The sequence below is a fragment of the Typopeltis vanoorti genome, chromosome 18, assembly GCF_054136105.1.
Source record: "Typopeltis vanoorti isolate ZY-2024b chromosome 18, IOZ_Tvanoo_1.0, whole genome shotgun sequence".
Taxonomy (NCBI): domain Eukaryota; kingdom Metazoa; phylum Arthropoda; class Arachnida; order Uropygi; family Thelyphonidae; genus Typopeltis; species Typopeltis vanoorti.
The window spans coordinates 97311685-97328973 of record NC_143566.1 but is presented as its reverse complement, the minus strand read 5'-3'; the positions used below and the strand labels follow the sequence as shown (position 1 = coordinate 97328973).

At 34.8% G+C, this 17289-nt stretch overlaps 1 protein-coding gene across 1 annotated transcript in view; it reads left to right on the top strand.

Moving 5' to 3' along the window:
* The window catches only part of Slh (sec1 family domain containing Slh), a 349840-nt gene that overhangs the window by 220659 nt on the left and 111892 nt on the right, over positions 1-17289 (top strand). The window contains exon 15 of the mRNA XM_090408533.1: positions 16419-16478. Within this exon, the coding sequence (XP_090264659.1) occupies positions 16419-16478 (60 nt within the window). The remainder of the gene's footprint in view (positions 1-16418; positions 16479-17289) is intronic.

Genomic DNA, 17289 nt, shown 5'->3' with positions numbered 1-17289 from the left:
CTCCCTGGTGGACACAGGAAGTTAAAGAGGCAGTGAAGGAAAAGAAGTAAGCATATCAAAAGTTCCTGGCAAATAAGTCAGCTTTTACTCTTACAGAATACAGAGACAAATGTAAGAAAGCTAAACAGTGTGTAAAACTAGCTAAACAAAAGTCATGGGAGGACTTTGGCAAGAATATAGAAAATAAATATCAAGAAGGTGGCAAAATATTCTGGAGGTTGTTGAAGAAGCTTAGGAATGGAGGAAAGAGTGCTGTAAAAGGAATTAGAGATGATAAAGGTGACATGAAAACAGGAAAAAAAGATATCCTTGAAGTATCGCATAATTACTTTGAAAAACTGCTAAATGAAACAAGCAGTGATAACAGCACAGTGATAAAAAACACTGACCAGGCATGCAGTCAGGAATACATATCCATACTTGAAGTAGAAAAAGCCATCAAAGGCTTGAAATGTGGAAAGGCATCAGGAGTAGGTGATATTCGACCAGAAATGCTGAAGTATGGTGGTATAAGTCTTACAGTGGCTGCACTGCATAGTTCAGAAGGCCTGGACAGAGGGACGAATTCCCGATGATTGGAGTAGAGCTCTCATAGTAGCTCCAATATATAAAAAAAAAAGGGAAATAAAACTGCATGCGAGAATTACAGAGATATTTCCCTACTGAGTGTTCCCGGCAAGATATATACAAGTATACTTGAGAAACGGTTGAGAAGAATTGTGGAAGAAAAGCTTGGTGAAGAACAAGCTGGATTCAGGCCAAATAGAGGCTGTCAGGATCAGATATTCACTTTACGACAAATAGTCGAGAAAGCATGGGAATGTAACAAAGATCTATATTTAAGTTTTGTCGATCTGAAAAAGGCATATGACAAGGTGCCAAGAGAGAAGCTATTCAATATGCTACAGTTATATGGTGTCAATGGGGCATTATATCAAGCAATACTTAGTCTTTATTTTAGTTGTAAGTCAGCAGTTAGAATTGAAGGAAGTACAGGAAGATGGTTTAATGTTAAATCTGGTGTGAGACAAGGATGTACATTATCCCCCTCTGTTATTCATTATCTATATGGATCACATTATGAAGGAATGTGGTATTAAACCTGATATCAAAATTGGAGAAATTAATGTCAGCTCTTTGCTTTATGCGGATGATGTTATACTTCTAAATAAATCCGCTACAAGTCTGCAAGATTCTCTGACTAAATTGAATAGCTGTTGTAATAGATATGGTATGAAGGTCAGCACTAAAAAGACAAAGACAATGAAAATAGGCAGTATCATTGAAAATGTCAACTGTGTTGTGAATTGGGAACCTGTGGAACAGGTAAAACATTTCAGCTACTTAGGCACGATTTTTACTGAAGATGGTGAATTAAATATAGAAATAGACAACAGAATCAGCAAAGCTGGTATGGTGGGAAGTCAATTGAATAAATTCATATGGAATAAGAAAGAAATTAGTCGGAACACTAAATTAGCTGTATACAAGACAGTGTTCAAACCAATTTTAACTTATGGATCTGAGAGCTGGGTCAGAAGTAAAACACTTGACCAAAGGCTAGAGACCACAGATATGAGAGTCCTGAGAAAGATTAGAGGCGTGAAAAGATGGCATCAATATCAATATCATATTAAAAATGAGGATATTAGGAAAGAACTTGACATTGTCAGCATCCAGGAATGCGTTATCAGAGCTAATCTCAGGTGGTATGGTCACTTAAATAGAATGGGAGAGGAAAGATTAGCAAAACAAGTGTTCTCTGCCAGGTTGGCAGGAAAACGACCCAGAGGAAGACCAAGATATAGGTGGATTGATACAGTACAAAGTGCCTTAGACGATAGAAAAATAAGATCTGATAATGTTGGAGTCTTGACAAGTAACAGACTGATTTGGAGGAAAATTGTAGATAGGAAGTTAGTAATGATGTAATTTTTTCATGTAGTACTGTCATATCCTGTACACCCCTTGAGGGTACATGGCAGGAATTTGATGATGATGACTTATAAAATTTAACCTTAGCTACTTGGGTGGTGCTTTGTGAATATAACAGTTATTGTTTAATTAGCCTTGTACCTGTACTGATGATGTCTGCGATACTCAGGTGAAAATTCTACGAATAAAGAATAATTAACGTGAGTTAATTCCGTTATTATAATAGTTAGTAATATGTCTACTCACAGTATTTCCTTACTGAAACTTATATCATTCACATAGTTACAAACTTAGAAGAAAGTTTAGAAATGGATGCCTAATCAGGAGAACAGTGTCCGTTGAAGTACTTATAGGAACAACATAAAACAACCTAATAGCACTGGACATGCACCCTTCAATTGGAATAGCCTTGGGTTTGATTCCCATCATAATGGGAAGTATCTTTATATGTGTTTTTTCAATTGAAGGTCAGTTGAGTGGTCTTGTAGTTAGCGGAGTCTTTCTTACAGAAATTCAGGTTTTACATTCTGTAGAGGAAACAAAGGAAAAGCACTGTATAGGGTTGTCTAGTTTAATAAAGGATTATGAAGTGTAGATAGGAAATCATGTGATGTGGAGTTGTCTCCTGCAGTGAGTACTGCTACATTCTTGGATATGTCATGTAATAATAAAAATAGGAGAACAAGATTAAAGCGAAGAATATGAAAACAGTTAACCAAACTGCCCTCTTCTTGCAATAACAAGAATATTTCTGGAGTTTTTTTACTGCACCACTGCCACCAGATTTGAGATATTACATGTAAAAAGTCTTGAGCAGATACAGATATTAAGCTTTTTTTTGTGGTGCTTACAGATGTTACATGTTGAGTTGAAAAGGTAGATATGAATGTCTACCCAAGAAGAAAAATCTGGTTCTTATCAAGAATCTGGATATTATAGAAAGTTAGGAGAGTTGAACCTGAGATCTTGTGAGTGAAAGTGTTTTTGGATTTCTCTCTTGTGAGTGAAAGTGTTTTGGTAGCACTGATTAGGTTTGCATCTTCTCATGTATTTTTGTGCATGCTGCCCTTGAAAATGTAAATTATTCAAAATTTGTGTGATGTCCTCTTGAATGAACGGTACAAGCATGCAGTGTGCACTGTTCCAGGCAAAACAGAAGATGAGTACTATCTCACTTATGCTGTAAGTGATTAATTTTATGACTGTATTCTTTAATTGGGAAGAAGAAGAAGAATGTTTCCAGAAGCTCAGCTTCATCATTTGGTAATATTACAGTGCTACCATCTAAGTGTGAGCTGTCACCTGAATAACAATGCCATTCATGTTAACAAGCTTTTTTTAAGGAGGAAATACTGGTGAAGAAACATTGTAATATGCAAAATCAGAATGATGTACTTAATTAAAAGCTTTAATGGAACATGTGTAAGCCATGAAACTTACTTTAATATGTAACAAAAATTATATAGAATTTATTCAAAAACTCCAGTTTATTTTATCCAGTGTTATGATGTTACGTGGACATCATCAAGGGGATATACCATTAATATATTCAAAAGATGAATCATAAATCATGCATATGTTAGCTCATCTCTTGGTTGCAGCTGAAGTATATGATATTATGACTATTATAGTTCAAAGGAACAATTGTAGTAAGTTGTGTAGATAAAAATGATTTAAAATAATTATTAATTTAAAAAAAAAACTTATGAACAATTAATAGTGATCACTTCCCAAAACTTGGATATTGGAATATAGTCTGATCAATACAGGTTTGGATGATTTCTTAGCATTTCACATGTTTCAAGGAAAAGACAATCAAATTTGAACTTGCTGAAGTGAAGAAGTTTTGTCTGGTTCCAAAGAACTCTGTACCTAGTGTCAATAGCATGAGAAGCAAGACCAGATTTATCAGATTCCAAAAATGTAATGTAGTCTGGATGTCCTTCAATTCTAATCAAGGCAAAAAAGGGCCAGTCTGTCCAAAATAGGAAAAATGACATGAGCAGGGTACTAGATAGACACCTGGTAAGGAAAGAGGTGGTAATGAATACTTTTCTGATGGTAGGAAGGTAGACAATTTCCAAGCTGGTTTGAAGGAAGCATATAGATTGAATTTACAAAGAATCCTTGCTATTTATTCTGATATTCCTTTAAGGTGGGGTATTGAAATTCTTTTCACATCAGATTGTAGTTTTGTAGAAGGATGATAATTATCAATAATTTTTTGAATGGCAGTTTTTTGTATCCCTTACATATCAGATGTCTTTTAATTTTATTCCAGTTATCTAACAAAAGGGAATCAGAAGAGCAAATTGTATGAGCTCTGTGTATAAGACTCTTTATGATACCCATTTTTTTGTGATGAATAATAGTGGGAAGATGAGTGAATATATCTGCCAGTAAAGATTGGCTTCTTTACTGGCAGATATATTCTAAAAATTCAACATGACTGTGGGATTATGAGTTATTACGGTATCCAAAAAGGGCATTTGGTTATTGGATTCACGTTCGATTGTGAACTGGATATGGAAGTACAAGGAGTTTATTCTCCCTAGCATTCTGACTCGGTGTGGGACCAAATTGCAAATATATCATCAACAAAAATGTAACCATATACAGGGCTAAGGGAATATAGTGTCAGAGTTCTTTTTTCTAGATGCTTCATGAAATAATCAACTAAGGCTAGTGAGATAGGACTGCCCATTGCTGTTCCTTTTATGTGTTGGTACAACTCATTATGACATTTTAAAATAGCCTACATTGATGATAAATTTAAATTGTGTTCTGAGAAATCATTGTAAAAACTGCAAAGTATCTTGTAATGGTATATTCACCAATAGGAAGGCTACATCAAAAGAAACTATTATCTGTTTCGACAAAAGTAGATCTTTTATTTTCTCTTTGAAATGTAGACTGTTTCTGAGATAAGAACTGGTATGGCCAGTGAGATTCCAAAGATGGTAATAGAAATGTTTTACAAGATAGCAATTTGGAGAGCCAATACAGTTCACTATTGAACGTAATGGGTTGTCATTCTTATGCATTTTAGGAACATCATAGAGATGTTGTGTGTGTGCATGATGAATTCATAACTTCTCAACAGTAGTGGTATCCCACAATTGTACATTGTCTAATAATTTATTTTATTTATTGATTTGACTTTTTGTTGGATCCCTGCTGAAAACACTGTAGGTTGCTCTATCTCTTAATAAGGTATTAATTTTATGATTATACTCAGTAGTATTCATGACAGCAGTGACATTACCTTTATCAGCCTTCGTGATGATAATATTGGTGTTCTGGCATAGGGAGTGAAGAGCCTATACTTCTGTGTAGGATATATTTAAAGGTAGTGGCTTCACTTTGTATCAAATTTGGGCAATCTCACAGTGTATTTTATTAGCTTCATTCATCTGTACATAATTCTCTACCTTTTTCTATATTTACTATGATTTGTAAGGTATACATCGAGGAGACAAGGCAAAATCTGGACCTTTAAACAAAACATTTAGTTCATCATTTGTTAGTAGGCTATTGGTTAAATTTATAACTCAGCTGTTGTGTGGTTAGACTCAGTTATTGGTTGAATATTGTGGTGGTTTCTTCATTCTAATATTTCAAATTCATGAATTAATCTATGTTTATGGATGAACTGTGCTCATCTGGCTGAGGATATCTAGATACGAGAAATTCTTAATCGAGGAGTACTTTCAAGTTCCAGAAGTTGAGCATTATTTAAATAAAAATGTTTCTTTATTGCATGTATTTGATTTACTAATAATGCCTTGCTTGCTTTTTGATAAATCTTCCACATAGAATGTGACTGGATGGTTTCTTTCATTTTAAAAAAATTAGGAATAATATCAGCAGTGCAACCATTTTTAAGGAACACAAGTCTATTGTGCGGGTTCGCCTTCTTCAAATATAGCTTACCATATCTTCTTCCAGATTTCTAATGTTCCTCACCATAGAGGTTTGTAATTAATAGCTTTAATGTAGCATGTACACTAGACATATTAAAGTAAGTTTCACAACTTACACATGTAACAAAAATTATATAGAGTTTATTCAAAAACTCCAGTATATTTCATCCAATGTTACGTGGACATCATCAGGGAGATAGACCAGACAAAACTTCTTCACTCCATCAAGTTCAAATTCGATTGTCTTTTCCTTGAAACATGTGAAATGCTAAGAAATCGTCCAAACCATAACCAACCAGACTATATGCAGTATCCTAGTTTTGGGAAGTGATCACTATTAATTGTTCATAGGAGCCAAAATTATGAAAACTATCATAGTTTTTCACGAATTTCTGTTTCTACCTGATCTCTGAGGAGAACCAACCAGTTTGAAACAGCTGTCAGGTCAGTGAAACCTTATCAAAATGTACTAATAAAAGGCAAATGTGTGTATATATATATATATATATATATATATATATATATATATATATATATATGCTTGGGCAGTGCCTATGTCTTCTTTGTGGTCTATACTAAGGCTGCCAGGGAATGTATTCCCATAAGCTCTCTGGTCAACTTACCTTACGAAACTTTCATAGTTTCTACATTCAGCTTTGAAATAATGCTGGATCTCATATCCACTTGACTTATATAATTATTTATTTATTTTTGTTTTAATGTACACAACTTACTACAGTTGTTCCTTTGAACTCTAATAGTGTAATATCATATACTTCAGCTGGCTGTGACTATGACACAAGCTAATATACACATAATTTCTGACTCATTATATGAATCTCTCCCTAAACAGTGTCTCCATGTAATGCTGAATGAAATATATTGGAGTTTTTTAATAAATTCTATATAAATTTTTGTTACATGTGTAAGCTGTGAAACTTACTTTAATCTCATCTTCCCTTTATCCTCTTTTACCCTGCGGTGTAGAGGGTTTATTAATCCTCGGACCTCAAGCCGTTCACAGGATAAGGTGGTCAGCTCTACTCCTCGGTGTATCCTATGTCCTGTAGTGTTGAGTTCTCAAGGCAGGTTTGCCTGCTTTGCAGGATGAAAAACCCCAGGATAAACTGAGGAAAAAACCCTACTGTCCATGCCCAAGACCGGCTAACTTGGCCATGGCTGAGGAAGACCTCAGCCATAGCCAAGCTCCTTCAGCTCCTCACGTCACCGACAGGAATCAAACCTAGGACACTCCTTCCCCAGGCATATGGTTGCGAAGCGCATAGCCACTAGGCTAACCACGTGGACAACTTAATTTAATACTTAATTAAATAGCTCGGTCGGTATAGAAATCAGAAAGACCTTGGTTTGATTCCCGTCCATGATGGGAGAATCTTTATCAGATCTTTTCAACTAAAGGTTAGTTAGCTGGTCTCATATGGAAGCAGAGGGGTTTTTTTTTTTTTTTTTTTTTCATAGAAACTCCGACTTTTCCTCCCTCAAAACAAGTAAATCAGCCCCACAAACCCACATCTACAGTCATAATATACTTACTGGGCAAGAAAGGCAACGGGAAACCACCTTGTTCCACAATTGCTTCCCTGTTAAGTAGCATACTGCTTCCCTACAACCAGTAGGTTGATAAGGACTAAACACCACTACCATACAATACAGTAAGCACCGTTCATGTTTAGGATTAATATTTAAAAAAAGAATCAAATATATAAAATTTGACATCCACTTCAGACCCTTTTTCTTGATAGAGTATAATTTTACGTTGCCCTACCTCAACAAGAAGCAGTAATACTATATAAAATGCAAGATGCTATACCCAACATTAAAAACATATTAAAGTTTTAAATTTTGAGTCTGCTTTGGACTTATGTTCTACTGCTTGTATTATAGTGTTTTCTGTGCATCTCTTTATAAGATTTTGTGTTTTAATTATATTTTATATAGCTCACTATAGCAAAATGGCTTTGTTTTAAATTCCAGAAAGTTTTGGCCAAAGTTCTATAGCAACAACAAAGTTCAAAATTGACTGTAAATAACTGAATTTACTAGGATATTTATTGATTTTTTTTTCACCAGTGCCTTGAAATTCTCATTTGCTGAATGCAGGTATATTTTTCTTAACTTAATCTACCTAACATAATGGTAATAAATATTGAAAAGTCTTACTTTTTGATATCTGTTGAAGTTTTTCATTACATAGGAGGATAGTGGCACCTAATATTTGCACTGATTGAATGCTGAAAACAAGTATCAGAATATAGTTTTGTTGTGAGTAGGGTTGTGAATAGTATGCTATAAAAATTTTTACTCTAATTTGTAAAGTTTTAAAAGTAGAAACTAAAAGATATGATTACTTGTCATACAATTAGTTTAAATGGGTGTAAAAGCTCTTGACTTTTACCATTTAGATAAAATCCATTGGCATTTGATTGGTATTTTAAGTTATAAGAGTGGGCCAAATAGTATATTTGAAGATCATAGCACTTTCATAGGGCAAACTTTCACTTCCTTAAGTTATTATAAGAGAAAGCTGCATGTCAAATTTAGTAATTGTAGCTGTCACTATTTAAATAAAACCTACATGAATTTGATATGGGAGCCTTGAGAATAAAAGATCTCAAATAGACCCCTTCACCAGCCTGATTGTTCAGGTGAATAGCATTTCTTTTCTTGTCTACAGGAACTGACATAAATAAATTGAATACTTTTAATACAGCAAAATAATTATCATATAAAAGATTAAAAGAAAGCAAGAAAAGGCTAGATAAAGCAAAGACGGAAATTATAATATAGAATATTAATTCTGAAGTACAAAATAAACTAATTTGGTTGGTATCTTAATACTGTAGATAATATAATTATTATTTTTCCAGAAATAACAACATATACTAAAATATTAATTGTAAAAACTAATTAACACTTTCCTATATTTTGGCAATGTTACATTGCCAAAATTGAACAGGGATCACAAAAACAATGATGTGTGCAGTCAGGTACTAACACTGGGCAAATGAGACTGAAGAAAGGCAACTAAAGTTGGGCATAGAGTCCTAAATGGTGCTCCCCTACTGGACTAAATTGGGTTGTCTTGTCTGTATACTTCTCAAATTTGGGACAGTCTAATGCACCTAAATTTGTTGAGGTTTGGAAAGTTTTCGGAGCTGACACAGATTCAAGGAATAGTCTTTCGTATTTGCACTTGCTGCAGTGTAATAAAGTGGCCTTTCCAGCATATTCTGTGGTGGGTGTCCAAAGCATGGTTAGCATATCTTGAGTGGCTGTATTGTGGAACCAGATGTAGTCTTTGTGTTCAGAAATTTTGATATTGGCTGTCCTGCCTGTTTGGCCATAGTAGGACAGTTTGCAACTTCAAGGGACCTGATAAACAGACACCTGGTAGGTCCAAGGAATGCTGCTGGTCTTTGGTCAATCAGATAAGAGATGCCAATTTCGTATGTGATTTGTAACTAGTTGTGAAGTCATATTTTCTTAGGATTTTGTCATTTTTTTTTATGTATGTGTCCTGAATATATGAAATGGTGATAGATCTTGAGTAATCTCTGCTCTGTAGGGTGGATTGGGGGGGGTGCAGTTACAAGGATTTCATTTTTTTTTTTTTTTGATTTTTTGGGGGATTGTAGCCATTGGCTAAGAAAGTAGTGAGGATATGGTCAAGTTTACCATATCCTGAACACTTTCTTGTGTATTTTTTTTTTTGTGTTCTTCCAAGCAGATGTTGGCTGATCTTCCTGTCTGTTCATAGTAGGCCAACTTGCAGTAACAGGACTCTTTATGTACTCCAGACACAGAGAGAGGAGGGAGGTGATTTTTAGTAGAACATATGAGGGTAGCAAGCTTTAGTGGGGCTGGAAAGCCATGCAGAGATTGTATTTCTTGAAGGTTCTGGCTATTTTTTCTGTAGTGCCTTGGACATACAGAATGATGATAGCATTACTAAAATCTTTCTGAAAAGATCAAGGATTGAGGGAAGTATATGGATTATTTATTTATTTTTATTTTTATTTTTTTTTTGATACTGTGAGAACTAGTCATTAGATAAGAAGGTGTTGTTTATATGATTAAGTTCTGCTGTAAGAGAGGCCTTACTGGAACAAAAGTTATAGGCTCTATTAGTTAGTATTTTAACAATACCATATTGTTGAGGGAAGGAAGGGTGATGAGAAAGTTTGTGAATGTATCTACTTGTGTGGGTAGGCTTCCTGTATACTGAAAAGGACAGCTTACCAAGGCATTTTGTGTGGTTGTTACAAGTCCCATATTGTAATCTTTGATGATATCTCAATGAGATGAAATATTAGAAGAATTGAATAACATTTTTAATATTTTCTTAGTGCTATTTCACTCCATTAAACTTCTGTCATGAGATGATAGGTGTGCCAATCTACATTTAAAAAATAGTAGTTATATGTAATACTGTGGAAAAGCTAACATGATGATATCTCAATGAGATGAAATATTAGAAGAATTAAATAACATTTTCAGTATTTTCTTAGTGCTGTTTCACTCCATTAAACTTCTGTCATGAGATGGTAGGTGTGCCAATCTACATTTAAAAAAATGGTTATATATAATACTGTTGAAAAGCTAACAGTCGTTGTGCAGCAAGACTTTTCCATTCACCATTTTCATCTTGTTTTCTTGTCATGAAAGAGATTAATTTATGGCTTATACTTTTTACTACTGCTTCTTTTTAGTAGTGTGTATACAATATTTGCATGACCACCACGTTCAGTAGAATATTCAGCTCTACAAACAGTGCATAGAACTTTACCATTAACATTGTCTTTTAGTTAGGAAAGGGAATTCTTGTTTTTTCAAGGTGCCTGTGTAACTACACTTTTGCATGGGCATCTTCATAACCTATTTTCAGCAAATTTCATTTATAATTAATTACTAATGCTTGAGAGCAGGTGCAGATTCCAAAAATAGTCTTTTTCTTCTAAGTTTATTTTGATGAAGCATGATGGTCTTTTTTCACCATATCTTAAGCATACCACCAACACATCGGTACTTTGAAAGACACTAAAGAAAATACTAGAATTCATTCTCACGTATCTATTGTATCAGCCATGCTACACCCAAAAGTCATCTCTCATATTCTTAACTCTTGTGTGAATTATTATGTCACCTATGGAAACTGTGAAAGCCATCCGAATCACATCTGAATGGATTATTAATATTATATGGGTAACTCCATGGAGTCGAGACTCATCGTGGGAGACTACCCATTATTCACACAATACCTGTTATTACCTCTCCTTAAACTTATTCACCATTGAGGCACTCACAACTACTTCTGGCAATCCATTTCACTCACTCACCATCTTGAAGCAAAGAACCTAGTCCTTACATCCTCACTAACCACACTCTTCCACAACTTCTAGTGGTGTCCCCTTGTTCTTCCCCCACTCCTCATTCATTGAAAAATTTATTTTCTCAATCTTATAGAATCACTTTAATTACTTATAAGTTTCTATCATGTCGCCTCCCTTCCATCTGTTAACTAAACTCTGCAACCCACACACCTTCAATCTATCCTCATAGGGAGCATTCCATAGACATATCACCAGCTTGGTCACTCGTTTCTGAGTCCTCTCCACCACCTCGTGATCTCCAGAAAACCCAGGTTACGAAATCTGTGCACAGTAGTCAACTTGTGGTCGAATCATAGCCTTATAATAACCTCCCTATCTTTATATGTCACCGTGTTCTTCAACATCCAAGTAATCCTTTCTGCTATTTTGCCAACTTTGCTAATATGTCCTCTGAATGTCAGACATCTATCCCCATCATTCCCAGGTCTCTAGCCTGATCAATTTCCCGTAATCCAGTAGCATCAATATGATACAAGGTACGTAATTTTTCCCTTTTCTTTATTGTTACAATGGTGATCATTCATTTCAGACATATTATGGAAACTACAAGCATGTTAGAAATAATTACTTTAATTTTCCAACGTTTCGACTTTCACATTAAGGTCATCAATATCTGGAGTATGCACATGTATATATACAGAGGCAAGCTATATTACATTTCAAACAGTATGCCAAAGAGACAATGATTTGATCAATGATTATTCTACTGGCCTGACCTCTAGTAAAAAAAAAATTTTTTTAAAGTTATTATAATTACGGCTATTATAGTCTGTTTTTGTTTAGGAGTGTCCCTTATTTTAAATACATTGGCTATTATTACTCAAAAAAAGTATATATATTTTAGGGCATTATGGGTGGGTATAGAAGACAATTATAGCAGAATAAAAGAGGTGGAAAAAGTTTGTGCATACCTTGTTTCGATACTAGGATGTCCTCCAATTTCATGATCCTTCTGAAGGTTGTTTATAGCGAGGGGGGGGGAGAAGGGAGCGTGGGGGGGTGTTTTGACGCGGGAAAAATAAATTTGGAAACCCGGGTTTTGTATTAATAATATATATATATATATATATTATTGTGTTTAAGGGTGCTTTGGGTGGGGGGGGGGGTTTACTTATGGGGAAACTGGGGCAGGGGAGAGCGTTAACGGGGTGCAGACCGTTTTGGTCGACTGACCATCATCGGAACATTTTCGGAATGAAAAAAAAAAGTTAAAATAACTACATCAAGGTATATTCTCTTTATAACATCAGAGAACAATTTCATATAGTTTTATTACAGCACAAGTGGTGTCCTAATTTATTATAAGAGTTGTCATATTAAAGTTAAGAGCCTGGATTATGTACAGTGCTATTTATAATTAACTCTTAGAGGGAAAGGTTATGTGGATAGAATGTGTGCCTTCCATATTCTTGGGAATTTTAGACCATCATTATTGTTTAGATTAGGGTGGTTGATTTCACAGGTCTCCTTAAATTTATGTTCATAACACGTTTTATTGTGATGTAAACAACAGGTGCCTTTCCAATCAGTTCTACGATTGAAAATCCGTAAGAGTATTCAGGGCATGATCAGAAAGGCCAGATTTACCATAGTTATTAAATTTAATATGCAGAAGTAAGACAGAGTATAACCTGGAGCTGGAAGGAAATGTCATCAGGAAGGTGAGATACTTTAGATACTTAGGTTCGACAGTGGAAGAAGATGGAGGAGGTGAGAAGGAAGTGGGATGCAGGATACAAGCAGGTTGGAGGAACTGGAGGGAGATGGCTGGAGTGTTATGTGATAAGAGGGTGCCGATCAATCTGAAAGGCAAAATTTATAGGACAGTAGTGAGGCCAGCTATGACATATGCTATAGAAACTGTGGCCCTGAGGAAAAATAACATTAGCAGGATGGATGTAGCAGAGATGAGAATGCTTAGGTGGATGTGCGGTGTGACCAGAAAGGATCATCTGAGAAATGACTATGTCAGGGGAACAGTGAAAGTTACGAACTTAGGAGCGAAAATACAGGAGGCAAGGTTGAGATGGTTTGGTCATGTGATGAGGAGGGAGGACGAATATGTGGGAAGAAGGGTCATGCAGATGGATGTGCAAGGAAGGCGGAAGCGTGGGCGGCCAAAGAAGAGATGGAGGGAGCTAGTAGAAGAGGACTTGAAGATGAAGAACTTGGATGTGGTGACAGCCCAAGACAGGAAGGTGTGGAGGAGACTCATAATAAACAGTGACCCCACTTAAGTGGGAGAAGCTGCAGAAGAAGAAGAAATTAAATTTAATATGCCCTTTATGTTTTTTCAGATAGGAATTGTGCATCCTGTTTCACCTATATAGGACAAATTACAGGTGCAATGAATATGGTATACTCCAGGGTGGGCCAGCAGAGGAAGTGGATCCTTGGATTGGTTGAATAAGTTCTTTAATTTTGCAGGAGGTTGAAAGGTGGCATTAGGGCTGTATTTCTATAGTATTCTGTTTATTTTATCTGATATCCCTTTAACGTATAGAATGGTTACAGTTTTATTGTAATCTATTTTAGTTTTGTTTTTAAGTGAGGTCTTGTGAAGAATTTTGTAGATCGTATTTTGGCTGTATCCATTTTTCAGGAAGGTATTGCTGATAACTTTTAATTCATCTTTAAATGCTTGTTCATTGAAGCAAGTCTTCAAAGCCCTATTTTTTAGTGTGCTAATGACACCTAGTTTTTGTGTTGGGTGGTGGTAGGAGTTTATCTGTGTATATTGGCCAGTATGTGTAGGTTTCCAGTAAACAGTGAAAGAAAGACTGCCAGAAGGAAGACGTGACAAGCGTAGCTAGAAAAGGAAGTGCATTCTGACTTTCAGTCTCAATTGTGAATTGTGGTTTGGCATTGGACCTCTGTGGTGTCATGAATGTTGTACTCTGAAAGGTATCTGAACATTCTGGACACTGCAGTGCTTCGTACTTTGTGGCGTTTCTACAGAACTGACTACTGTCTCTTTCAGTAAGACAATGCACCATGTCATAAGGCTGCTGCTGTTGTAACTGATTGGTTTGTGGACATGGATGTCATCACACTTGGCTGGCCTCCACAGAACCTTGATTTGAATCCTATTGAACATCTGTTGGATGAATTGAGCATCAGGTGAGGTCAGGGGACATCCATGTCATCACACTAGGCTGGCCTCCACAGAACCTTGATTTGAATCCTATTGAACATCTGTTGGATGAATTGAGCATCAGGTGAGGTCAGGGGACATCCACCTCCACAACAGTACAGGACCTCATTAAATGACTACAGGAAGATTGGTCCAAAATTCCCATTGATCACTGTAGTGCATTTGTGGAAAGTATGCAACCTTAGGATTGCTACAGTCATCTCAGGGAAAGGAGGTCTTACATCTGATTAAGGTGTGGGCATCATGGCTATTTGTTTCTCACACTATGGTATTTGTTGACTTCTTTCCAAGAAGCATACTTCACGTCACATCAAGAAACAATATGAAAATTGTTTCAGTGGTGCCCTTTAGCCAAGTGGATAACTTCTCCGCTCTCCAACTGATAGATCATGCATTCAAATCCCATTGTGGCTATGGATGTTTTTTGGCTTAGGTGGAAGGTGAATTTCATTCCATTTATTGGCTTTAAAAAATTCCATGTTTAGTTTCTAGATGAGGGTTTCTGAATTATTTTTAAAAAGTAAATAAAAAATATTAGACTCCATGATTCTGTGTACGTACCTATGGGTTTTCATGAGTGGTAGCCATTTGAAAAAATAATAATAATAATAGTTTTTATCTTTTATGGACAAAATTCTGGAATTTGCCTCCGTAATGCTTTCTCTCTGTTGATTCACACTGGAGAAAAACATTTTTTTTTTTAATTGTTTAAGTTGCTTATTTATGTGTGATATGTAAATAAGCATCTTTAATAATTAGGTTCTTCCTACATCCTTCAGCACTTTAGAATGAATTTACTTTCTATATGAAAATCTCTCAAACTGCATTGAAAAAAATAATTATAACAATATCAATAGTTTCATGTTGCCTTTCAGACTGGAAATCTTAACCAGTTACTTTGTAACTCATAATACAAAACTTTTACTGAACCCATTTCTGTTTGAATTGGAAAATAGTCCTATATGATAGGATAAGTCATACAGGACTATATGGGATAAACAGGATAAACAACTATAATAAACTTTACAATTCTATTTTTCAAACTGATATCTTTTCCAGTACCTCATATATAACCAGAATTTGATTTGATTTCAGATTTGTTTGCTTTCTGATCACTAACAAACCATTCCTGCACTGGAATTCTTTCCATCATTCACTTTCTGTTGAATTTTCATATATTGAAGAAACAGGAGCAATCATAATTCTCTTTTTCCACATTCTCCTCTCCTCTTTGTAACAGCTAATCAAAGGTGACTTCTGTTATTCTTTTGCCTGAGCATATGCTGATTTCATCCTTGAACTTTCCCATGGTGAGAAAGTACTTTTTATAATGCTGGAAAGCATGTTAGCTTTAATTTTGCAGTGAAAATAACAGAAAGGATATTTTTTTTTCATTAGGTTTAAACATAGAGGTAAGTATACTGATTTCCAAAATGTCAATACAGCATTCACTTTGATGTCTCATAAACAACAGTATACTGCATTAAAATTTCCAAGTTACAAATATGAACATGCTTTGTCCTAAAATTCTCACCTAATTAAATTTGTTTTATAACTAAGCAAAATTTCAGTGACTGTAGGGTTGAAGAAACAGCTTGCTTGCAACATACATATGTAAACAAACAAAGAAACAAAAAAAAGAAAGAAACATATATAGTTATTTAAAAATTATAAAATAGCATATTACCATTCAGGGCATACCTTTCCGAATTCCTTTTTTAATTTGTGGGATTATGAATATCCTACAATGAACACAATAAAATAATTAGTTCATTAACCAGAGAGTATATGGAAGACTTAGCTAGCTAGCATTGACCTTAAACAGTTTTGCCATTTAAGGTCAGAACTAATTCGAAACATTGATTATTTAATGGAAGTGAATAATATATCAAATGAAATCGTGTTTATAATTACTTTATTTTAATGGTAGTGCTCTTAACCATATTTACATTTAATTATTCCCAAAGTATCTAGAAATTCTTTTCTTTATTTCAGAGTCGGAAGTTAGATATTTATTTTGAAATAGAAGAGAAAATATTAGGCAAAACAACTTTGGTGAGTGTATTTCTCTGAACAGATTTTTTTGTAAACAGAAAATCTAAATTATATATGAACCTATCAAAAATCATAAAGAAAAAAAAAATTTCTCATTTAAAATGTGCTACTTTTCTTTTTCTTTTTTTTCTCAGCCATGTTACATATACTACAGATTCTAGCATAGTAATTAATGACAATTCTTACTTTTACGGTTACAGAGCGTAACCGTAAAAGACCTCTATATCGAAATCATCATCAGGAAAACATACATATGCACAGGACACAAACTACATGACATTACACAAATATAAGATAAATATAAATGCTTTGTTAATCATTTACCTAGCCTGACCTCAAGTGAAACAACCAAATAAATAAAAAAATACAAAAAAAAATTATACATTAATATAAATTAATTATATATATGAAAGCTGGAAAATGGAAACAAGAAACATAGGCAGGCCCAGGAAAGGTTGGCAAAAGGAAATTAAAGAAAAATTAGAAAAGAAGGGAATTAATTTTTTACTAAATGATTTAAGGAAATTATCAACTAGGATATACATTAAAATAAATTTTAATATACTTCAATATTTCGGCAATGTCTTTTTGCCATTTTCAAGAAACTTAAGAACAAGACAAGTGCATGCAGGCACAACAGACAGTAAGTAGTAAGTGAGGAAGCTATTATTTCTCCTAAAGTCCTAATGGTGCCCCCTAGCAGGCAATGTTGGTATTCTTGGGCGATTGGGCTGAAGATCTTCTGATGTAAGTTTCCCAGATTTGAGGCAGTCTCATGCAGCCAAATTTGTTGAGGTTTGGATTGTTTGTT